The 25278-nt window shown below is 33.6% G+C and overlaps 3 protein-coding genes across 3 annotated transcripts; 2 read left to right on the top strand and 1 right to left on the bottom strand.

Annotated features, from left to right (window-relative positions):
* Positions 1-2348: 2348 nt before the first annotated feature.
* LOC106315676 lies at positions 2349-4076 on the top strand. The gene is made up of 3 exons (XM_013753476.1): positions 2349-2833; positions 2947-3132; positions 3560-4076. Exons 1-3 carry the CDS (start codon positions 2408-2410, stop codon positions 3911-3913), a joined length of 966 nt encoding a protein of 321 aa, XP_013608930.1. The 5' UTR covers positions 2349-2407; the 3' UTR covers positions 3914-4076.
* A 2124-nt stretch (positions 4077-6200) lies between these two features.
* On the top strand, positions 6201-7569 carry LOC106313042 (splicing factor U2af small subunit B). The gene is made up of 2 exons (XM_013750761.1): positions 6201-6316; positions 6487-7569. Exon 2 carries the CDS (start codon positions 6503-6505, stop codon positions 7361-7363), a length of 861 nt encoding a protein of 286 aa, XP_013606215.1. The 5' UTR covers positions 6201-6316; positions 6487-6502; the 3' UTR covers positions 7364-7569.
* Positions 7570-8513: 944 nt separating this feature from the next.
* On the bottom strand, positions 8514-10900 carry LOC106313402 (inositol-pentakisphosphate 2-kinase). The gene is made up of 7 exons (XM_013751201.1): positions 10599-10900; positions 10188-10400; positions 9949-10096; positions 9823-9866; positions 9634-9744; positions 8854-9441; positions 8514-8778 (listed from the first exon to the last, which is right to left on the bottom strand). Exons 1-7 carry the CDS (start codon positions 10692-10694, stop codon positions 8656-8658), a joined length of 1323 nt encoding a protein of 440 aa, XP_013606655.1. The 5' UTR covers positions 10695-10900; the 3' UTR covers positions 8514-8655.
* Between the last annotated feature and the right edge of the window lie 14378 nt (positions 10901-25278).

Below are 25278 nucleotides of genomic sequence, written 5' to 3'. Positions count from 1 at the left end.
AAATGATTACAACGAATTTACAAGGACACGTGTATTTACAAGGAATATACCAGACCCGGTTTTTCCATTACGACGAATTGACTACGACTGTATCTGAATCCCTGAAAATCAAATCCCTAACCCCCAAAGTCTCTTACCTATAACCTCATATCCCTTTTACCCCATTCCCCCATTCTCCCATTTATCCTATTTTCTCTTAAACCCTAAACTCCAATTAAATCCTTAAAAGCCAACAAATAATTATTATAACCAAACAATATACATTTGTATTAAGTCTTAAACTGATTTATATATTTTTTAAAAATATTTAAAACATATATTACATCATTCTGAATCATTCGAGTTTTCATCAATAGCAGTACAATGATCATCATCGCTTGCATCGAACTCTTCTTCACTTTCTTCATCCGTCATATCGTCGAAAAGATCTTCATATTGATGGTTATCCACGTCAATTAGAAGGATGTCATCAGTTTGTTGTTCAGATACTTCCACTTCAGTGATACACACTTCTTCTTGCAAAGGTGATTTTTCTCTACCAACTATTCGTTCACGAGGTGTAACTTTGATAGCAGCTAATCAAGTTATTCCAAAATCTCTAAACCGAGGGTATCAGTTTGGTAAAGCATGCTTAAAACACGTTTTCACAAAAATTAATGGTAACATGTTTCGTCGTAAAAGCCTTGTAAAGTTACAAGGACTTTACAACGAATTTTCTCTTTCCTCGTAAATCGAAATAAATTTACATGTAAATTACCACGAAACATTTTCCTTGTAACTTTACTACGACTTTACGACGAAATTCAGTTTTGTCGTAAAATCGTAATAATTTTCTCGTAAATTTACGAGGAATATATTTCCTAGTAACTTTTCCTCGGCATGTTTTTTTGTAGTGAACAAAAAGTAAAAATTACTAAACTGTTGAATTAAAAGCTTTAAATAGTAGGAAATTCTCAAGAAACATGTCTAGTGTGCAACTAAGAACCATTATTGAACGCAAACAACTTAATTAGATCGATATTTTCCCAAAGTGCTAAACCTTATGTATAGGGCTGAGTAAAATATCCCAAAATTCTGATTCTCTTGGAGTAGTTTGTAACTCTATAAAGCAAAACAAATACCAATACGCAATATCGGTAAGAAACAAAGCAGATCACAAATATTAATATTTTTAGAAACAGATATCCGATCAAATATGTTATATACATATATATATTTAAAGATTTATATATATATATATATTATTTTATGAAAGGTTTACAATATTTTATTTATTAAATTGTTTATTTTAGTTATTAAAGTTTGAAAAGGTAAATTATTTTTATTTTATTTTGCAATAAAATATTATTATTTTTTATCATTTTGGATTTTTATTTTATGATTGAATCAGATATCCGGTTTAAAAATATAAAAAATTTCGGATATACGGACACCGAATATCCGGACAACTATGAATCAAATCGAATCAAATAATTAATTATTCAGACAAAATTGATTGGATTATGAATACTTCCCAAAAAATCCCGATAATCGATTTGTGCTCACCCCTACTTATATAATAGAATACTATAGATTAACTTCTATTGAATTTCAGATTCTAAACATGCAAAATCAAGCTTTATAAGTTCACAGAACTCCTAGCAATTAACTCATGTCAGACTAGGATAATCATGGTCATCTAAGTTTTTTTCACGTGTTTAGCTAATCAATTTCAATGGATTTAGATTCTAGATATCATGAACAAGGTGTATAGTCAAGTTCAAGGTTTAAAATTAATTCAAAATTTTTTTAAAAAACTAAAAATAAAATTTCCTAATCTGAGATATCAGTTTCAATAATCCATGATTCCTTCAAACAACCCTAAGCCTAGCATGTAAATTAGATATGGGAAATAGAAACACAGAAAACCACTGATTAGTACACGCCAAGTTCCATGTGCAGTCATTATTGATTCCTTTCAAAATCTAACTAGATCATTTTTCAGTGTCATTTTGTTACTATTTAGACCCAAATTTTACTTTTACAAAAAAAAATACTGTTATTATTTAAAATACTGCTTCCAATTTTAAATAAATTGACTTATCTTTTCCCCAAAATTTAATTTCTTTGCTTCAACATAAAAACTGACGGGTTGGCTTATCCATGATTACAAAATAAATCCGATCCAATCTGATAAATTAAAAGAAATGATAAGTAGTAGAAGAAAGCAATTCAGATTATCCATGTTTTGTGCAAGTGTTCACGATAAAAACAAAATTAATAGGTCACTTGATATTAATTAACAATCGCAATAATTATCTTAGTGGCCCCCTCCTCCACTCAATGACTGACTAACTAACCATTCAGTACATTAATACGCACATAACTCACCCCTTTCGTCATCACCTTCCATTTCCTGAATCTCAAGATGCACACCAATGCAGCAGACTCAGAGGTAACAAGCCTCTCTGCTTCATCTCCCACTAGATCTCCCCGTCGACCAGCCTACTTCGTGCAATCTCCTTCGCGTGACTCGCACGATGGAGAGAAAACCGCAACATCGTTCCACTCGACGCCCGTTCTCAGCCCGATGGGATCTCCTCCGCACTCTCACTCATCCTCTAGCCGCTTCTCCAAGATCAACGGCTCCAAGCGCAAACAACATGCTGGAGACAGGAAGTTCGCAAGGATTGAAGAAGAAGGTTTGCTCCATGATGGTGACAGAGAAGAAAAAGGTTTGCCTCGTCGTTGCTATGTCTTAGCCTTCGTTGTTGGATTCTCCTTGCTCTTCGCTTTCTTCTCGTTGATCCTTTATGCAGCTGCTAAGCCTCAGAAGCCTAAGATCTTAGTCAAGGTTAGTAAATCTCTGATAATCTGATTAGTCTTAATTATTCATTTAAATAATTCAGATCGGATCCTAGATCTACACCCGGATTGTGTGGTTTAATCTGTGAATCGAATTCGCAGAGCATAACATTTGAGCAACTTAAGGTCCAAGCTGGACAAGATGCGGGAGGTATAGGAACCGACATGATCACGATGAATGCGACACTGAGAATGATGTACCGTAACACAGGCACATTCTTTGGTGTTCATGTGACGTCTTCTCCGATCGATCTTAGTTTCTCTCAGATCACAATTGGTTCTGGAACTGTAAGTCCAAAAATCTTTTAAATTTTTTTTTAACATTTGTCTGAATTCATGTTCATTAATGTTAACTGTTGCTATCATCAGATGATTTTAGAAGCTATTACTTTTTGGTTTCTTCCGTTTTGAAAAACTGACTAAACAAACTTTTTTCCGGTTCAAGCTGGAAATATTCGGTTCGGTTTTTAGTTTTTAGTTTGTCTTTGATCAATATTGTCGGTTGATAATTGCTAGTATCACATGCATTGGTCAGGAAATGCACATTCGTTTTTTTATAATGTTTTATTATTGAGACAACTATCTAAAATAACCAAAAAATACCAAGAATAGCTAATATACCAAAACTAAATTTTATTCAGTCCATTTGGGTTTGGCTTTTGATAAATATAAAGTTCGGTTGTTACTTTTTGACTTTTTTTAATTGTAATTGTAGATTAAAAAATTCTACCAATCGAGGAAAAGCCAAAGAACGGTGATAGTGAATATGATTGGAGACAAGACTCCTCTCTACGGAAGTGGTTCTACCTTAGTCCCACCACCACCTCCTGCACCAATTCCAATCAAGAGCAAGAAGAAGAAAGGACCCATCGTGATCGTCGAACCACCAGCACCTCCTGCTCCCGTGCCGATGAGGTTAAACTTCACCGTTAGATCTCATGCTTACGTGTTGGGAAAATTAGTTCACCCTAAGTTCTACAAGAGAATCGTGTGTTTGATTAACTTCGAACACAAGAAACTCAATAAACATATTGCACTCACGAACAACTGCACCGTCACTTCTGTTTGAAGATAAAAGCCAACTCTTGCAAGTCCAAGAATCGTATTGGGCACGTGCCAAATTATTGTCGGTGGGTTTAATATGTACTTTAATTTATGCGAGTGGACAACGATCAATGGAGAATATTTTTGTCAATGATACACTGAATGAGAAGATTCACATTTTTAATTTATTCTTTTCCTGAATGCGAAATATCGATCTCATTTTCTTATACTATATAAAATAATTATTGTGGTAAGGTATATTAAGTCAAAATTTGAATTTTCGTTTATTTTAACTATTTAAATGCTTTGATTAATATTACATCTTCACATTTAGACTTTTCTCTTTCTCGTTTTAATTCAAGTGTTAATTTGCTAACTAACCGAGTTCACAATAACCATGAAGAATATACCATCACTAATTGAGAAATGAAGCCAATAGCTAAAAACATTGTTTTCATGTTTTTAATTTTCCAAATAAAAAATAATAATAATGTTATACTATGTGTCTATTGTTTGTTTTATTTATATATATATAGAAACATAATACAGTAGAACATCTATAAATTAATACTCGATAAATTAATAATCTCTATAAATTAATAAATTTCGCCGGTTCAAACTTGAGTTGGTTCAAAATTTAACACAAATCGATAAATAATAAGATAATAATGTCTTAGAAAATTCTATGTAAATATATAGTCTCACTAAAATTATAAATTAATAATTTATATGTATACATATTTTATATAAGTAAAAACCTATTATTATATAAATTGTTTTATTTTCACAATGAAATCATTTTTATATTTTTAACACTTAATATATTTTTGATGAGATTTAATAATATTATATCTAAAACCACATTTAAGTTCTATGCAATATATATACACAAAATAATATAATGAATTTTTTTTTTTTTGGGTCAAACCCACTTCTTTTCATAAATTTAAACAAGAGAGTTCATTCCCCTCATTGGAGGAGGAAAGTTAAACAAAGTGTTTTTCGCTAACTGATCTGCAGCCTCATTACATAATCGAGGGATAAAGCTAAAGGAGATAGAGTCAAGAGAATCACTCAACACGCCTATGTTATGGAGAATTCCTTGAAGAGATATCACGGATGAGCCTCCGTTGAGGAGAGCAATAAGACCTTTGGAGTCAGAGAGACAAGCAAGGTCTTTAATGTCCAACTTAACAGCTTCTTCAATTGATGTTTTCAAAGCCAGTGTTTCTGCTTTCAAAGCTGAAGCGACATACGGGCGAGCGACTGAACCCTGAAACAGAGTAGAGTCTTGTCTATCTGAAAACACCCAGCCAAAACCTCCCACATACGTGGCGGGGGGGGGGCGGCATTTATATTGTATGTACACTAAAATAAAATATTTTTCTTATTTGAAAATGAATATATATTAAAATAAAAAATTTAAATAAGGAAATTTTTGTAAATGAATATCTCTATAAATTAATTAAATTTTAAAGTCCTAACATTATTAATTTATAGATGTTGTACTGTAGTATGCTATGAGATGATAGATGATAGATGTTATTAAATTAAGCCATGAGTAATGAATGAAAGTTATATGTAGAAAGAATTTATTGTTGATCAATGTTGTTTGAAGCTATTGAATACATGTTAAGCTTTTTTTTTACAACAAGATATTCACATATTCATATGTTAAGCTTTTAGAATCTGACTTTTTGAAAATTTTATTAAAAAAAATACAAAAAATTGCGATAGAATTCATAAGGAGAAAATTATACGATTGTTGTAAAATGTAAACATATAATCAATGATAATATGTTCTATATGGTATTAATGAAATTTAATAATTACTTACCTATATGTTTTTCATAAGTGATTGATTTTAAAAATTCAGATCATGCTATTTGTTTTAAATATTTTGAGGTATTTAGTTTTAGTTATTTCAAGTATTTACAGATAATTCTGAATGTCTTTGAATATTTTGAATATTAAACTTTAAAATAAGTAACATATTTAAATATACAACTGTGATTCAAGTATTCTGGTTTAGGTTGGGTTCAGATTTAGTTTTTCAAATACCAAAATATTAGGCTTGTTTGATTATTTTGTCAGTTTTACTTCGGATTTAGTACAATATTTTTTTGGGTTGGGTTCGATTTGTTTCTCGGATCTGGGTAATTTACCCGGCCTAAAAGAAACTAAACCGGGGTCTAATTTAACGAACTTCCATAATAGCGAGGATCAATAATGCAAATTTAATATTGTTATGTTATCCCAAAAGAAAACTGTATTTGCAAATCAACCCCTTATTAATAATACCTGATTGTCTTCTAGGGCCGGGCTCACGCACAAATAAACCTAAACCCTAGATCCCGATCGGTAAACGCAGCTCCTCGTCGGCGAGGCCTTTAACGTAGACAGCTAAATCCTCTCCGCTACTCTCCAGGTAACTATTTTTTTCGTGTAATTAAACGGATCTGTTTTAAATAAAATAGTGACGATTGTCGTTCGAACCATATAGATTTCGTTATCTCTCGCTGATTCTCGGATCTAAGCTTAGAGAATCTTTGGTCAAATTCTTCATTGAATCTGACACCGTTAGATGATTTTATTCAGGTGACGATTCGAATCCATGGCGGAGCATTTAGCTTCAATCTTCGGCACCGAGAAGGACAGAGTAAACTGCCCTTTCTACTTCAAGATCGGCGCGTGCCGTCACGGAGACCGTTGCTCCCGTCTCCACAACCGCCCCACAATCTCCCCCACCCTCCTCCTCTCCAACATGTACCAGAGACCCGACATGATCACCCCCGGCGTGGACCCTCAGGGGCAGCCCTTAGACCCGAGCAAGATCCAGGCCCACTTCGAGGATTTCTACGAGGACATATTCGAGGAGCTCGACAAGTTCGGCGAGATGGAGTCTCTCAACGTCTGCGACAATCTCGCTGACCACATGATTGGCAATGTCTACGTCCTCTTCAAGGAGGAGGACCAGGCCGCCGCCGCCCTCAAGGCTCTGCAGGGGAGGTTCTATTCGGGGCGTCCCATCATTGCTGATTTCTCTCCCGTGACGGATTTTAGGGAGGCTACTTGCAGGCAGTACGAGGAGGATAACTGTAACCGCGGCGGTTACTGCAATTTTATGCACGTGAAGCAGATTTCGAGGGAGCTTAGGAGGAAGTTGTTTGGGAGGTATCGTAGGTCGTACCGCCGTGGGAGCAGGAGTAGGAGCAGGAGCAGGAGCAGGAGCAGGAGTGTAAGCCCCAGGCGCAAGAGAGAGCGAGGGGATGTTAGGGAGCGTGACCGCCATGGGAATGGGAAAAGAAGCAGTGATAGGTCGGAGAGGCATGACAGGGATGGTGGTGGTGGTGGTGGGAGGAGGAGACATGGTAGCCCGAGACGTAGCAGGAGCCCTGTTGTTGTGAGAGAAGGTAGCGAGGAAAGGAGGGCGAGGATTGAGCAATGGAACAAAGAACGTGATGAGGGTGTTTAAGTGTTTTTTTTTTTTTGTTCTCTTCGTTGGCTGTTGTGCTGATTTGATTGTCTCGTAATGGATATTTTATTTGGTGTTTTTTGTTAGAACTTGTGAGTGGCATGAGACTGGCTTTCCTTAGATATAAAGTAAGGTGAACTACTTTTTTCTTGTTTAGAAACTAGTTCGTGTGAAATGGATCCTTTGGTAGTTTTGTTGTTGTTCTTCATGATTGTCCTTTTTAAGTTAAAAGTTCTCTTACAAGGTTTAACTTACTGTCTTGTCCGTACAACTTTGTCCCGGTTGTTTGGATTGATAAATTTTGTTTATAGGTAGTTTCATTAACTTTGAGATGTTTGTTTTGGAGCCAAGGATTGCATCAATAACAGATTAACAGGCCTAACATAGTGGTTTAGAGGTGATCAAATAGTAGGTACCGTTTTGTTTGATTTCAAAATTCAGTGTGATGCTCAGCACTATACAACTTTGCGCAGAGAGTGAACTTGGTGTCATCTAGGTTCAGCTTAATCTATTTGCAAAGAAAATACTCAAAACTCCTTGCATATATCAACAAAATTGTACAAGATTTGGGCCTTAGAATTATCCAGATTTATTTCTTTGACTTTTGTACAGATTTGTAAAACAACCCGACTTAGATTTTTGACTCTTCTCCATAAATAACGCTTTCTCCTAATCAGTGAGAAGAGACGCAGATAAAACATGGGGTTCGCTGAAAGTTGAAGCATACCTTGAGGCGCAAGAAGGGTATTGTAATTAGAGTCGCCAGGGCTGTGTCCACTGAACGATATCGCATATATGTCTGCCGCCTTTTCCCTGGAGAAATGGACACCGCGAAGCTGGTGGTGGGCGAGACGGTGCCATAGTGATCAGAGAGAACGTCGACTCAAAGTGGAAGGAGGAACTGTCCAAACCACTTAACCTGTCTGAAACTGAAAAGAAAGTGATTCAAAAGCTCCATCTTCTTGCCCTTGGAATGATTACGCCGCCTACAAGGCCAAGCTGAGTCGAACTGGGGGGATACAGTGAGTCGTGTTTTTTTGTTATGCACAGACTCATCTCCTTTCTTTCTTTTGTGTGTGTTTTAATCATCTCCAATCATCTATAACTTCAGTTAATTTTACTTGATTAACTATATAGAATATCATACTAGTATTGGTCAAAATGGTTTAATAAACCCAACATTTGATGCAAGTATTTCACGAAATGAACAGTCACCTTTTGGGTTTTCGTTTTTATCTTTTAACAACAACAAAATAAACAAACAAACTCGTGGTGTTGACACAATCCAGGACTTAGCTATCACCGACTTCTTCTCCCTTCTGCTTCCGAGTGTAGAAGCTAATTATCTTGTTATCCAGTTTATAGTATGCCTCCATTCTCTTCAATGGTTTCATGCTTAAATCAATGAAGTGCACCTACAAAAGAGAGACCCACACCTTGTGTTTAAATGAGAGACCACAAAACAAGTGTGTGTTACAAATAGATCATACCTTGTAATCAAACGTCTGATCGATCGATTTTAGACAGACGGCATCACAAGAAGGTGCTGAATCCCATCCATTCCTCAATCGAAAACTGATCATAAGACTACAGTCCTTAGCAGTTGCAGCAATCAGATACTCCTTGACGATCTTCAAGCTTTCATCTAAAGGTAAACAATGGAGAGACTCTTCCTCCAACGTTCCAGCTTCTTTACATATAGGACAAGGCTGGTTGATTATATTGTAATAACAATGAATCGCTCCTTCAATGTCTAATTTATCCAGCTTCTGAACTTCGAGAAGCTTATCGAGCACTCCTGAATCATACACAGTATCAGTTACTAGCTGTAGAAAGCATTTTGTCCTGAGACCATCGTTTGATTGGATGAAGCCTTTGAGTGCTTCCTCAAAGGTCTGTGCAGTTTCAGGGCTGGTTCTTCCGGTGCTTTCCCCTGAACCGCCTAACACGAGAGAACCGTTCAAGAACACGCGGAAGTTGTTCTGTGGGATAGAGTATAAGGCTTTTACAGCTTTGGAGACTCTATCTTTGGATCCTGAGAACAGATCAAGAGGATCATATTCACTTACTTCAGATATCTGCAGAAGAAGAGGTGACATACTTGTAAGACCTTTTTCAGCAAGTTTCATTAAATTTTTTAAGCAGGGCCAGATCTGAGATTTTGGGGGCTATAAACATTTTTAAAATTTCTGGAGACGAAGGCTAATGTTTCACTAGCCTATGCATAGTTCCGACCTTGTTCTTTAAGGTACAAGTTATGTGCTATTTACCTCGTTTCGTTCCAACTTAAGGATTTGGTGCATTTTGAAACGGCTGACGCTTCTTTTGAGTTTGTTTTCTTCACTTATGAACCTTGAGGTTGGAAGAAATCCGCATTTGGGCTACTTCATGGAACCAAGGACAGTGAGTTTAGGTCCAAGGACCGTAACGAAAACAAAAATTACCAAAGAAGAATGTACCTTTATTTCAACACTTAAGCAGTCACCACCACCACTAGAAGTCCCTGGCACATATATAGTTTTAGAATGATTTAATAATAATACTCATGGACTTAGCACAACTCATATAGTAGTTTCTGATGATACCTTGAGAGAAAAGTGAATGATCATTCAAAATAAGAGCAGAGTCATGACTGGTATCAACATTAGCTGCATTGACACGCCACGGCGGACGCTGCTTAGTAACTTTCTTGTCAACAGACTCAAGAAACTCCTTGGACACAGAAACACGTACCTGCACAAATCACAATACTCTCTTACTCATCAGCAGCTTTTTACCAAACAAAATTCTGATAGGACAAAAAGAAAAAGAGCTAAAAACTTACTCCGGGGTCTATATGTTTAGGACCCAAGAGTGGGATGATCACATCTTTTACATATCTTTGTTCAACAACTTCCTTGTTTGGTGATGAAACGAGCTCTTTGTTTTCCCTCCACAGAAGCTTCTCATCGCTTGTTAAAACAGACGCAGCACCATTCACAGCTTTGTTCGCTTTATCAGCCTTAGGAGCCTTCTGTATGCGAATCACTTTCCCAACCTAAAAGATTGGTCCACAAGAACAAACTTTAATCACAATCCAAATATAATATTTATCCGATTAAATCAAAAGTATACATTTTTAACTAGACCAAAGTGAGTCCATGTAGACATGATTCTGAATCTTTTTGACTCAAATAGAAGAAAATAGAATCTGAAGAAAAATTCAAAATTTGGTACGATCGAAGAAGGAACTAACGAAGAGAGGAGAGGAAGCAGCGTAGGCGAGGACGAGATTGGCACCTCCTTCGCCTCTGTAGATCCAGTCGGATGCATCTTTCTCCTCCAGAATCATCTTTCAAAAAGGAATCAGAACCAAGAAATAGATCGATCAAATCGAGGCTTCCCTTCTTCTGTGTTTGTGGAGGAGGACTACTACTACATCAACTCTCTGTCTTTCTTGATCTTCGTCTTTATTTGGGTTTGCGCAGAGTCAAAATTGAAGCTGACCTGTTGTGACAGATAGTAGCGTATTTGTTCCTGTTCTCTGTCTACGTGGAGAGGGTAAGCTCCACCTGTTGTGTCGTCTTACTTTATTCTTTCTTTTTTTTTCGGGTTGTTCTTTCTTTTCTTTTCTTCTTTTTGTTGAAATTAACTTTTACAAAACTTTATTAATGTATAAAATTGGATCGATGACATATTCTCCATAAGAAGTGTCATGTCTCCTAAACTATGTATTCCCTAATTAAAAAAAAAAAAGTAGTAGGTCGTTCCTTTTTCCGGAGAGAAAATGTAAATGATCTAGCTAGTGTCCAGTATGAGTCCAACCCAGGTGGCTTCCCGTATTGGGACTGAAGCTCCCTCAAGTAATCACCACTGAGCTAGCGTACGCTGGTTGTATTCCATGATTATAAAGTTTCATCCTTACTTTCCTACAGTATTAATGTTACAAGTTTATTTCCTTGCATATATAAACATCGAAATCGGTAATCCCACATTCACGATTAAAATTATTGTATTAAAGCAAACTGTAAACTAATTTCAACAAAGAAATAATTAGATAATACTTCTATTTTATTTACTTATAAGTTTTAAATTGTTCTGTAATGTATATATATATATTGAAAAAAATATTTATATTGAATATAATATATGGTTACCTTATTTAGATATATGATTCAAGTATATATAATAATCTGAATCGGTTCATTTATTCATTTTTGGTGTATTAAGTTGGACATATTCTTTCAAACTAAAACACATTTTTGGTCTTAATTAGGTTAGAAAAAATAAAAATATGCAAGTGTCTGAAGCGATTATTATATTCCTGTGGAAATCATTCTGAAAATACTGATTAGTCGATTCCTGAAGCCGGATAACTATCACATCGATCCATCCTCCTTGCGTTCATTTGATAAAGAGGTAGCAAAACACCAATGACAACTGAGACCTTCCATTTTGAATAAGCCTTGCAAATTAAACCAGGAATCCTTTGCTTCAACAACCGCCCAGACATAACCAGTAAGAATTATAGAGAAATACACCATATATAGCAAGTCCTGTTGGAACTTGTTTTTACGAAATGGTTTTAGACCATTTTTCGGTAAGTTTCCGGACGAAAAAGTTCATCGGACTAACCAAATATTTGACAAACACTATGAAGTAGTGTATTCATATGTCAAAAACAAAGTTTATTTGAATAAGAAATGTTGGTCCAAAGTCAATGACTTAGAAAGCTTGTAAACTTGACTATTTGACCATGTTTAAAAACTATTAAATGTCCCACATAAAAATATGAGGTGAGAGTCCTCTTGTTTATATATGGAGAATTAATAACAAGGTTATAAAACCTTATGAATATACTATAGTATAATAGCGAAAAGATATACCCAACTAAAATTGGGATTGAGTTTAAGTTATAGTCTATGTTAATATTATTTAATATTTTACCAAATTTAAATCAATTGAATGATTTCTTTAAATCAAAAGAATCACACATATTTTTCATTAATGTCAGAAAACGTTTTTTTGACTTCCATGGTCATGAATTCAAATTGATTATGATAATCAATGCCATAACGTTTTTGTTATTATTGCTTTGGAGAAGCATATATAACACATGTCTCCATATTGTAAAAAAAAAAAGACGAACATGAATATGAAACAACAAAAGAATCTTCGAAATAGTTATGTTTTTATTTTGTCCTTTTCAGTCTGAGAGTACAACACAAAATTAGGTTCGATAGAATTTTTTTCGGTGATGGTAAACAGAAACAATGTTGCAGTTGTATCCTCAGAACCTGACTACTATGAAACCGTCGCACTACATGACATTTAAAGATTTAAGGAAAGAGATTAACCATCTCGACCCTGCAATTCTTCTTTATTTGTTTGTTTAGGTATTATAATTTTAATTTTTGTTTTTATTATTTTTATAAATATCAGTTGTTCTATTGTAATAAAATAAAGTTCGTACACTTTTAAATGTTTAAATATTATTTATGCTTTGCACTAACAATACTGATATTTGTTAAAAAGTTTTTTTTTCAATCTTAAGAACAGGTTATGAAAACAAGAATTAAAGAATTCTTGGTGTTGGGAAATTAGCTCTTCTCATTTCTGAAACTTGATTATTTGAGATTTCGTTGTTAGATTCATTAAAATAGTTAATATTTTGGAGCTAGTGAATTTGATATCTTTTATGTTTCATAAGATTAGGTTTCATATTTCGGTGAAACGGAAACAGGAACTGAAACATACGCGATCATATCATCATGACCTTTAATGGTGACAATGAAAACCATTTTTCCGAACGTCTTTGGTAACGTTTTGGAATGGGTTTGCCTATTCTTAATTTTCATAATAATTAATTGATTGATTGAATGGTTATTTAATCAGTTTTTTTTAATATTGGTCAAAATGTGTTACTGCTTTGACTTGGTTAAAGGTTGATTTGACTTGGTTAAAGATAATTATTTTTCTTTAATTATGAAGAATGCCTAACGTTTTGATTTATTGTTTCAGAATTCTTTTCCTGGAATAAATTAATTTAATTATTAAGTAAATGTGTGACCATGAGAAAAGAAAAAGAATTCAAGTTTGAAGTATGGTGATACCATAGTTATAAAAAACATTTTGATCTTTCAGAGATTATTGTATGGATGAAAATGGATTTTGTGAGTCGACGTTCCAAATTAAGTTTGACAGAGGTCTGTCACATATAAATCTGTTTGCCATAGAAAATAAAATGTTTGTTGATACTGATCAAAACATTTATATTTCATTATTGATTAAATGCAAGTTGTAAAAAGATTGACCATGAAAAAATAATTAAAAATTTCAGACCAATGTGACTGAAACTGACATGTGTATTGTAGTTTCTAAAGTCAATATGGTTGAGAATAACCATATAAGATGATGGTTTTGATGGCAAAAATAATATCTTGTAATGATATGTATATTTGCGAAAAATAAAAAACTATGGTTTTCAAAAAAATCCAAAACATACAAGTTGGATTTATAAATCAACTTGAGAGAACTATGAAAATAGTTGTATGAAAAATGTGAATTTCTAAGAATGAAATACATTTTTTCGAAAAAACAAAATTATTCATTTAATTGTAAAGGAGTTGTAGATCAAAATTTCTAAACTCTTAAGAGATGTTAAATGGATATATGCATTTTTTTAGTTATCTCAAAAAATGTGGGGGAAGCTTTGCTTATCATATAAAGTTGTTGGCAAGAAGCCAATGAACTTAGTGATATTTATCACAATATGATTTTTGTAGAAAAAAAAACTAGTGTCATACACTGAGTTTTATATATAATGGTTAATTGTATCTTGAATAAAAGATGACAAAAATCATTAGACAATTGATCTCGACTAATCTCAAGAGATTATGTTCACTGTGATGACAACCTAGGATCATTTTAATAAAGGTGTGTCATGAGATCAAATTGTTATATTATCTAAAGGAATATGTAGCCTGTGAATTAAGATGAGGTTTGGCGGTAATTTTACCTAACTGACTGGAGATCCCAAAAAATAGGTTCAAGGAGACAACTAAGTCAAACTAAATATGCCCAAAGCACTGTAAGACTTTGGTCTATACTCAGTTCCTACGATGATTAAACAATGCTACTTGTAAGGAATAGAAGATAAACATTAGTTTTTAATGATTTGTGTCCATAGCTTTGAGATATGAATGGAGTAGTACATGATAATCTTCTAAACAAAGCTAATGGCAAATCACCTTGTGAGTGTGAAATGGAACCGTTTTTAGGAGAATGAAGGAAATAAGATATTCTCCAAGTTTACTCATGATTAACCAGGACTGTTCACAGCCAAAACGAACACAACACAAAATCTAGTTCTGTGAGAGAGTGAAGATGTGTTATAGCTATTGTCTAGGTTTACACCAAAGCCCGGGAGGTTCAAGACATCATGGCCACTTCCTGGCCGAGTAAATCCAGTAGTTATTAACAATGACTGGTTCAAGGCTGAAAAATTGCTATCAACTCATCATGCAGTGTCTAGTGTCTAAAGTCATTTCTATTCATGTGGGGGATTGCTGGAACTCGTTTTTACGAAATGGTTTTAGACCATTTTTCGGCAAGTTTCCGGACGAAGACGTTCGTCGGAATAACCGAATATTTGACAAACAATATGAAGTAGTGTATTCATATGTCAAAAAAAAAGTTCGTTTGAATAAGAAATGTTAGTCCAAAGTCAATGATTTGGAAAGCTTGTAAGCTTAACTATTTGACTATGTTTAAAAACTAGTAAATGTTCCACATAAAAATATGAGGTGAGAGTCTTCTTATTTATATAAGGAGAATTAGGGTGTGATTGGCTATTGCTGTAGATGCTCTTCACAACCACAATTATACTTACAGTCCTAAATCTACACCAATCTTGATTTGTACTTTTTAAAGCTCACAGTCTTTTTTTTTAAATTATCTACAGCTCAAATTTAAAAACTTTTAAAACTTAGAAATTTAGAGCCAAAACAAAAAAAATCACAGCAATATTTCTACAACAAAAAAATAAAATCACAGTTTTTACCAATCAAACCCTTAATAACAAGGTTATAAAACCTTATGAATCTAATTATATAAAGTATGGTTTGCTCTCTCCTGAGGCATGCCACCTAGGATCCACGTCAGAAAGTCTAGCTCTATGTAATCGACATGTGTCCTCTCTCACCAAAACTCACCGTATCATCTGTTACTCACAATTTTGCATTTGTCGCAAGTGTCTCTTCTAATTCTTTTCTATTTCTCCACTCTTGATCATTCATTCCTCTTCTTTAATCCTATATATGGGTGAGCCATAATACCCTTCCAATTTCCTCTCTTTCTCCAATAATATAAACATGTCTGTCGAAGATTTTACCGAATCAAATTCTACAACATCCATTCACCAAAAATCAATTGATGGGTATGAAATTGGCTCAAACGTCCGGAAAGTCTCCGGTTGCTTTATATTTCAACGATGGTTCATCGGAGTCAGAATTAAACTTCCATTTGACCTATTTCTAGGAGGCTGTGTTATTGGGGTTTCAGTGTGTTATTGGGCTTCATATTGCTTACATGAAAACCAGCCCAAATTGCGTGAATCACTAATGTTCTTGATCTTCATCGTTTCCTGATTTAGGGTTCCACCATAGTCGTCGATATCCGCCATTAGAGACGTGATGTAGGGTTCCACCACAATCGTCTAAATCGGCCATTAGAGAGACTGAGATGCAGAAGTCTGTGTGACGATTCCGTTGGTTGGGTTTCGATCAGTCCTTTCGCCTTCTTTCCTCCATCCATCACAGTAAACGAGATAGTAAAAATCAGTGTTTGTTTGATTTTCTTAATCTCTAGATTATTTTAAGATTACAAGTTTATACTATGGGTTGGATAATGTGAGGAAACCTGTTGTGAATCCTTTTAGCTCGGATTTACCCGGGGATGACGACTTACTAATGTGCCTCAACTAAAGACAATGTAAGTCAAAACTCTCTCTTGCCACATCTATTTGGCTCTAATGATTGGATCAAGATCTCACATTAAAATACGTTTGTTGCTGAGATTTAAGCTTAAACGTGTTAACTGGGTCCAATTCCAGATACATTTACGAATCTGGATTATACCTTTACGTAAGTCTTCAAATTATCAAATTTTTGTTGATGATTTAACCCGTGGCTTGGGAAAAAAAAACTAATTCTTTTTGGTGCTTTAGGTTCTTGAGTAATAACTACTTAACAAGTGAAGTTCCTCTATTTGTCCTCAACAGTAGAGCCATGCTGTAAGCAAATAACTACTTACATCCGGGTTCCTGTCTAAGACAAGACATAGTATGTATAATCAAGTGCTTATTGTGTCGTTTCATGATCTGTTTCAGGGTGATTGTTGCTACAAACATTAACCCAAAAATGGTTGGAGGTATTGAGTTGCTTCAGATTATTGAGTATTATCTGATCTTATATATAAAGATTGCTAGACCTCTTTAATACACTGCTCAAACTGTCATTATGTATAGGCCGTTTGTTCCCTAATTCCACGTCGGAAATACACATTTACTAAGACAATGAAACAAATGCAGGAGAACCTGTATTTACAGGTAAGTTAATCGGTTATTTTATATAGATGTGTCTTCATGCATGTAACCCGACTGAGCACTGTGTATATATATATATAGGTTGGTCGCCAAAGACACTGGTATTCCATTGGCCGCACCACTCCTGAGAGGGTATGCAAAGGTTGAGCTCCTGACAATAGATCACTGCACCGTCTCAGGTAAAGTAGCTACCCGTGTTGTTTTAATATTTGGATGGTGTGATTCTGTCTATAAACCTGATATATAACATGCAGAATATTGAGTTCATATGCACTGGGAGAGTTACTCGCGTCGACCTAGAGAAAGGATGGTGTTACGTCGCTTGCTCTGAATGCACCAAAAGCTGCAGCGCACTGACTCCTCATTTGCATGTGTGCGATGCGACAATGCTCATGCTGTTGGTGCTCTCCGGTATGTAACATCGTTTAATATACAATTTTGTTTCTCTTCGTATGTGTATTCATAAGAATCAATATTTTTATTTTGAGAAATGCTTATTTTCTCAGCTACCGAATTGAGATGGACATTGCTGATGATACTGCTGAAGGTTTTTTTGTTTGTTTTGATGATGTAATGACAAAATTACATAACCTCAAAGCAAGTCAAGCTGGTCAAATGTTGGTAAGTTTGAAGTTTGCCTCTTATTGTCTTTATCATCTACTATTTTCTAACACATTTACGATATTTCCTCCGACAAATAGGCTGAAAAAGGTGTGAACCCTGAGGACTCTCGGATGCCTCTGTTTATTACATACATGGAAGGAAAGAAATACGGCGAGCCATCAGACATTCACCATCACACGCATTTTTGATGAACGTGATCGTGTGCCCCTCCCTGACTTCGTTGACAATATAAGTTTAATGGTGCTTATATGTTACACTCTTTGACTATGTGTCTATTTATAACCATCCGACTGTAACAGGGAGGGTACGATGATGATGGTGGCGACATGCCAGGTGATAATCCAATTCCTGCTAAGATCGAATCTGGAGAGAGCAGTGGTGAAGCAGCTTTGAATGGTGGTACGGATACAAATGGTGATGTGTCAAACAAGGTGGCCAATCCAGCTTCGCAGGTTGTCAAGAAGGCGCGTATGGCGTAAGTTAAGATAACAAGATCTTTGAGCGAAGTACTCTCTATCTAGATAATGCTTATGCATGAGCTTTCCTTTTCACGTTTTCGTTTTCTCTACTTTTGACTTTCACCACTTACTACTTAGTGGGTTCTATGTTTGAGTCAAACAAACTTCTTATTTCCTATTAAAAATATATTTAAGCTTCATGATCTGATTCCAAACCATGTGCCTAAATTGACCTCGATGAATACTCTAGAGTTCGAGAAATGGCTTTAGGCTTTATGATCCGACTCCAAACCATGTGCCTAAATTTGACCACTATCAATACACGTAGGGTTTGAATTACGTAAACCCATTTTTCATTTGTTTGAATTAGCAAAACGTGTTTATATATATATATATATTTATTTATTTATTTATTTACTGTGTACAATCTTATTATCGATTGGAGTTTGTATATTATGTTTAATTAACCAATTTCTGCTTAGCATTTAGGTAGTAGATGTGTACATTCTTTCATGTATTCTGAATAAGGTGTCATTTTTATTAGGTCTCACCAATATGTTCACGTTTGATGAGAATTCAAACTATTTTCTGGTTAATATTCATGAAAACTCAACTGTAAGTATGGCAATTTGTTTTGGGGAAATAGAGCATTAGCAAAGCATCAAACAACGACAAGATTTCATATAGCCAAAAAGTCTATATGGCATAGAGCATTAGCATTAGGATTAGGATTATCCTCTACATTATCCGATCAATATTTAGAGGTTGATTGTTTGTGATTTTTAAAATGGTTTTTGGTTTTTGATTCTCTAAAAACTATTTTTTGTACCAATCAAGATTTTTCTAAAATAGATTCCCTAAAATTTAGAGAAACCAGATTTTGAGAAAACTAACTCTTTTTACACAAAACTAAAATCTATGTTTTCTTGGTTTTTCTTTGCAAACTGTTGTTACTTTTTTTTTGTTAAAATAGTTGTACATTCATAAAGTAATATCTACAAAAATCACCAATTAAAAATACAGAGAAACTCTTTAAATAAAAACAAATATCTATTCCTAAACAAAAAAAGAAAATCATGGTTTTCATGGGTTTTCTTCAAAACTTGTCCAATGGATTTTCAGTTCTTCTTTTTTTTTTTACTAAAAATATTACTATATTATGAATGAGTAAAAGAAAAATAAATAAAAATGATAAAATAAAGTATAGATGTACATCATATAACATATATAAATTTATGTTTAAACATAGAATTAAAATTTTAAGTGTATGTTTAAACATAGAATTATATTTTTTTTTTCTGTTTTTAGTTTTTATATTTTATTAATTCCAGAATAAATATTTCACTTTAAGAATATTTTCGTTTCATTATTTTAAAAGCAAAAAGCATTTACATAGAATATTTTCATTTTATTATTTTAAAAGCAAAAACCAAAATCCAAAATCCAAAATCTAAAAACCAAACAAACAATAGCATTTAGAAAAGCATTTACCAAACACTAATGTTCTCCAAATGCTCTCTCACTAATACTCTCATATAAAGCGTTTAGAATAGCATTTGCATTTATAATTTATAAAATTAAAAAAATATATATAATTAATTCATTTATTTTATTTAATAATATCATAAAATTATTTTTATATCCAGAAAATAAAATTTTGATTTCTAAATAAAATGTATGTTATAATTAAATTATATTTTATATGTGAAATCTTATTTTAAAAAATAGATATTTTAATTGTAATTTTTTATTTTTTAAAAATAATATTTTTGATATACACATAATTGAAATTATTAAATAAAATAAATAAATTATATTTCTTTTAATTTTATATATTTATATATTTATATATATTAAAAATATATTCATTAGAAATTAATATATTATATATTATATACTAATTTTTATAACAATTTTAAATAGCATATTCATATTACTCTACCAATCATTCTATTAAATAGTTTAACAAAAGCATATAGTTTCTGCAGCATACTGCTTTTATAGCATACTGCTATTGCTTTATCTTTTGGTCTACCAATCAAGACCGTAGTATATACACATCACTTTCTTAAACACAAACATTAAAATCTTAGGGAATTATAAGAATTTAAGTACGATAAAGTCATATTCCGTGCGTAGTGCGGACCGACCCTAGTATACTATATTAGAGTAGTGAAAAGATAACCAACTAAAATTAGGATTGAGTTTAAGTTTTAGTTTATCTTAATATTATTTAATATTATACCAAATTTAAATCAATTGAATCACATATATTTTTCATTAATGTCAGAAAACGTTTTCTGACACATGATCATAAATTCAAATTGATTATGATAATCAATGCCATAACGTTTTTGTTATTATTGCTTCGGAGAAGCATATATAACCCATGTCTCCATATTGTAAAAAATAATATGAAGATGAATATGAAACAACAAAATATTCTCCCATTATGAAATAACTAGAGATTTTTTCCGGGCTACGCCCGGAGTTTTCCCTTATATTGTAATTTTATTTCGTTTATTATAGAGTTTGGATTTGACTAAATAATTTATACTTAGACTGAATATGCTATAGAAATTATTAAAAAAATTTGCAATTATTTGTATTGATTTTGTTGACTAAATTTTAAAATTATTAAAATTTAATTTTTTTTTCTTTCAATATCAAAATACATTTAAGTTGGTAACCAAACTGAATTAAAAAAAATTAGTTCAAATTCAATTATTTGTTTATCTTGTTTATTTGAATTTTATGAAAATATGGTCAAAATTAGCATATAATTCAAACAGTTTTTAACGTTAAAATCAACCAATATATATTTTAAAATTTTAATATTGATTATTTATTATATGGTGATAAGAAAATCTATATGAATTTGTTATTAAAGGTTAAGGCAGTGAAGAAATGAAGAACAATTGAAATCTAAAAGTAATGTACATTAAAAGAATCTTTAAATTATGTCAAATACTTTTGTTTCCATGCAGCAAAACAACATATTAAAAAATTAAAATTATAATAATATTCTCTAAGAGCTATTTGTATGTTTTCCATAAGAAAACCAAAAGAATGTAGTTGATTTTTTTAAAAAGATTGACAATTTATGTTTTTTTAATCGACGTTCACCTATTGTCTTCAATCATGCTCACTAATAGAAATTCCGGTTTTAATAATTAGTCTTGGGGCTGTAGAGAGGGGGGTTCATAGCGTGCCATGTATAAACCTCAATATGACTCATATAATCTATATGGTTCATCATATCGAAGTATCATATTATTATCTATTTACCTTGCAACAAAAAATCAGCGTTTCTGTACGTAGAGACTCTCTAGTAGAGAGTGAACCATCCATAAGTATTACGTTTGGTTCTTAAATACGCTTTACAAAGTTCTGAAAAACTTTCATTTGTTCTTTTCTTTCTGTAAAATCAAAATGTTTCCTTGTTGAGCCTGTACAACGTCATTTCTTGCTGCTTAAGTAACAATGGATCCTCTTCGTCCACCAGACACAAGATTCAGATAATTCTTGACATTGAATTTGTTGTTGATGTTCTGAGAATCTAGTGTCTTTTCCTGCAAAAAAAATCTAATCCGTGAACTTTGTAATCTACATCACCGAACTGCACCGGACTTACTTCTTTACTTGCGTTTCGTTCATGAAAACCCTCTGTTCAACTACCTCTTGGAAAAACCCATGAATAGCAAGCATTAGATATGTGCACATAAGCACAAGTTTCGTCTAGATCCAGCTTCATCAAACACTTTACTACTCGTTCAGCCATCTCAACGTCACTAGTTTTCCTGCAAGTAGAAAGAAAAGAGCTCCATTAATAGTGGCTTCTTCCACTGTTATATATGTTTTTTATTATTGCTCCGGCTTTCTCCAATAGCTCTGCTTCACCCAACATATGTTGTATTGGTTCTTTCATTATTTAAATTTTGTGACTTGCTATGAAGGTGATTAGATATTTGATAACTGTAAATTTGAATTTGTCCTGAATTAGAGAAGACAACTGTTTTTTTTATCAGTTTAGTGATGAGTTAAAAGCATGTTATCTAATATGTGTGTATAATTTTGGAATCAAACAAAGAGTAGACAGGTGATAAATTATTTCAAGACTATTGTCTAATTAAAAATGATTATATTTGAATACACTAACATCCACGGTTGAACTAAAGAGCAATTAGATTAACTTAACAACCCAGTTAGTATGGTCTAAATTTCTTGTAAGTAATTATAGATCAAAAGGAAGCATCACAAAAAGGCCTACCTTTTCTTTATTGCTAAGATATCAGAACTTGGGCTTACCTTCCAGATGTGTCAATATTGAGGTACCTGATAACAAACCAAAGAATGAGCAACATTAGTTGAAGAACTGCACGGAAAAATCCTAAACACTTATTCAGAGCTAAATATAGTACACCTGAACCATATAAGCAAATAAACAAACACAATACACTTTGGCATGCAAACAAAGACGTTTCAGTGAATATATATTTCTCCAGATGCTGAGATGTACAACACAGAACACCACCATAGTTTTAGATGTATAAATCTCCGAATATCCTTTTCTACTCAAGCTATTGGAGATGGCAGTGGAGTGACCAGTTCAATAATATCGATGCAGTCATACATATACATTTCTCCTACAAAACACAATCACAGACATGAGTGAGTGCGCACATTTATTATATATACTCAGGCGCGGATGGTTTCTAACTGTCCGAAAAAGGTTTGAACAAAAGACGCAGAGACCATTTCTTAACATAGAAAATTTGATAGACGACCCAGAAAACACATACAAAATTTGATAAAAGACCTAAGTAATAGAAGAAAATAAATAATGAAAGGAATCAGAAAGTGAAAAGTAAACTAATTAGGGTTTAAGCATGCTACCATGAAATCACGTTGCTTTGTAAATATATTTTTCTTTCTCGGCGGTGCAATCTACATATCAAGCTACCGTACGTTGTTCTCAACACAAACTTTCTCACTGCAACATAGCCTCCTCGCAAAACTTACAAATGTAAACATGAAAATCAGCGTTTCTTTGACTATATACTTATACGAATCTACAATGAAGGAATAATGCAAACCTGGAGTTCTTTTGCTCTGAGAAGTCATAAGGATGGTTCCTAAATTGGGACGATATGATGAGGTCTGTTTGGGATCTGGATCATGCCATCGGTTTATATAGTGGTAAAACCTCTTAGGTTGTTGATTTTTTCTGTCACTAATGAGACTTTATGACGTTAAAAGGTCGGTCGCCAACGTTAGGGAGAATCAGAAAAGGTTGCAACGGCTGGGTTACGCAGATGAGAGTGAGGAAGATGAAGAGTGTGAGTGTTAAAGTTCAAAAAATAGAAAAAATTGAAGAGTGTGTGGCGATGAACGTGGGATAAAAATGAAACAAGGATAGGGTTGTTGTTGAGATCAATGCTGGGTCTGGATATGGGCTTCAATGGGATGGAAAAAAAGGCCCATTTGTTTTCTTCACTCTACGAAGTAGCAAGGACGTGGCAGAATAACTCTTTTTTATTGGCTGATTATTTTTGGTGACGTGGCAGCCTAGAAATTCAGCATATTGGCCTTTTAGTATTGTTTCAGCATATTGGCCTTTTAGTATTGTGATTATGTTTTTATTTTATTTTTTTAGCCCAAGAGTATAACACAAAATTATGTTCAATAGATTATGTTTTTCGGTGATGGTAAATAGAAACAATATTGCAGTTGTATCCTGGGAATCTGAGCGTTATGAAACCATCACACTACGAGACGTTCAAAAATTTAAAGAAAGAGATTAACCATCTCGTCTCTGCAATTCCTCTTTATTTATTTGTTTCGGTATTGTAATTTTAATTTTTATTCTTATTATTTTTACAAATATCAGTTGTCGCATCGTAGTAAAGTAAGGTTCCTATAAGACCAACAAAGAAGCGACCATGAAACGCAAAGAAGGAAGCTTGAGAAAATGAGATCATGATTAAATCTCCTCGGAAAGGACGGGGAAAAACAGTTCAGACCGGAAGAACCTATCTCAAAATCATGACGGAGGGACCAGAAAATTAAGAAAAGGAGTAAGCGATCGAGTGAGAAGATAGACCAACCAAATTAAATTGAACAACACACATCAAGTGCTAAAGAAGATACCAAACCAAATACAAAAGATGAAACAAATCCAATATGAACCAGAGAAAAGGACCAGATTGGTGGGAAGTAAAACTCTGTGAGGTACTTTCGGTCATCAAAAACACTAGATAAACCGGAAAATAACCTTAGAACTGACCAGAGTAACAAACCACTGAGCAGATCTAATGTCTGATCTCTAGAAGTGCATGAAGGCCATCTACAACATTCGGTTAGACAAATCTAGAGTCTTCAATCTTATAGAAGCATATACTGAGGGCCATATATGAAATAAGAACGCTTCCACTCCGTGTTAAGGACTATAAATCTTTATAAAACACCACCGAAAACATCGATCAAACCACTCACTATTGATACGGAAACTACAAATAAAGACAAAGAGGAAGATTTCAGCTCATGTGATTGAAAAATTCACTGGAGCTGGTTAACAAATGGAAGGAAGTTCCGAATGGAAGAACCAAGGCTGAAGAAAGTTGGATAGAAAGTGTTATGTGTATTTTAAAATAGTTATTTATGTTATAAGATAAACTTTGAAATGATCCTCCACTCCTTTACCAACTCAAGCACTATGATCATCTACTCATCAAGCACTATGATCATCTACTCATCAAGCACTATGATCATCTACTCATCAAGCACTATGATCATCTACTCATCAAGCACTATGATCATCTACTCATCAAGCACTATGATCATCTACTCATCAAGCACTATGATCATCTACTCATCAAGCACTATGATCATCTACTCATCAAGCACTATGATCATCTACTCATCAAGCACTATGATCATCTACTCATCAAGCACTATGATCATCTACTCATCAAGCACTATGATCATCTACTCATCAAGCACTATGATCATCTACTCATCAAGCACTATGATCATCTACTCATCAAGCACTATGATCATCTACTCATCAAGCACTATGATCATCTACTCATCAAGCACTATGATCATCTACTCATCAAGCACTATGATCATCTACTCATCAAGCACTATGATCATCTACTCATCAAGCACTATGATCATCTACTCATCAAGCACTATGATCATCTACTCATCAAGCACTATGATCATCTACTCATCAAGCACTATGATCA

Source organism: Brassica oleracea, chromosome C9 (assembly GCF_000695525.1).
Source record: "Brassica oleracea var. oleracea cultivar TO1000 chromosome C9, BOL, whole genome shotgun sequence".
Classification (NCBI taxonomy): domain Eukaryota; kingdom Viridiplantae; phylum Streptophyta; class Magnoliopsida; order Brassicales; family Brassicaceae; genus Brassica; species Brassica oleracea.
Note: the sequence above shows the minus strand (reverse complement) of the source record. Positions and strands in the feature narration are given on the sequence as shown.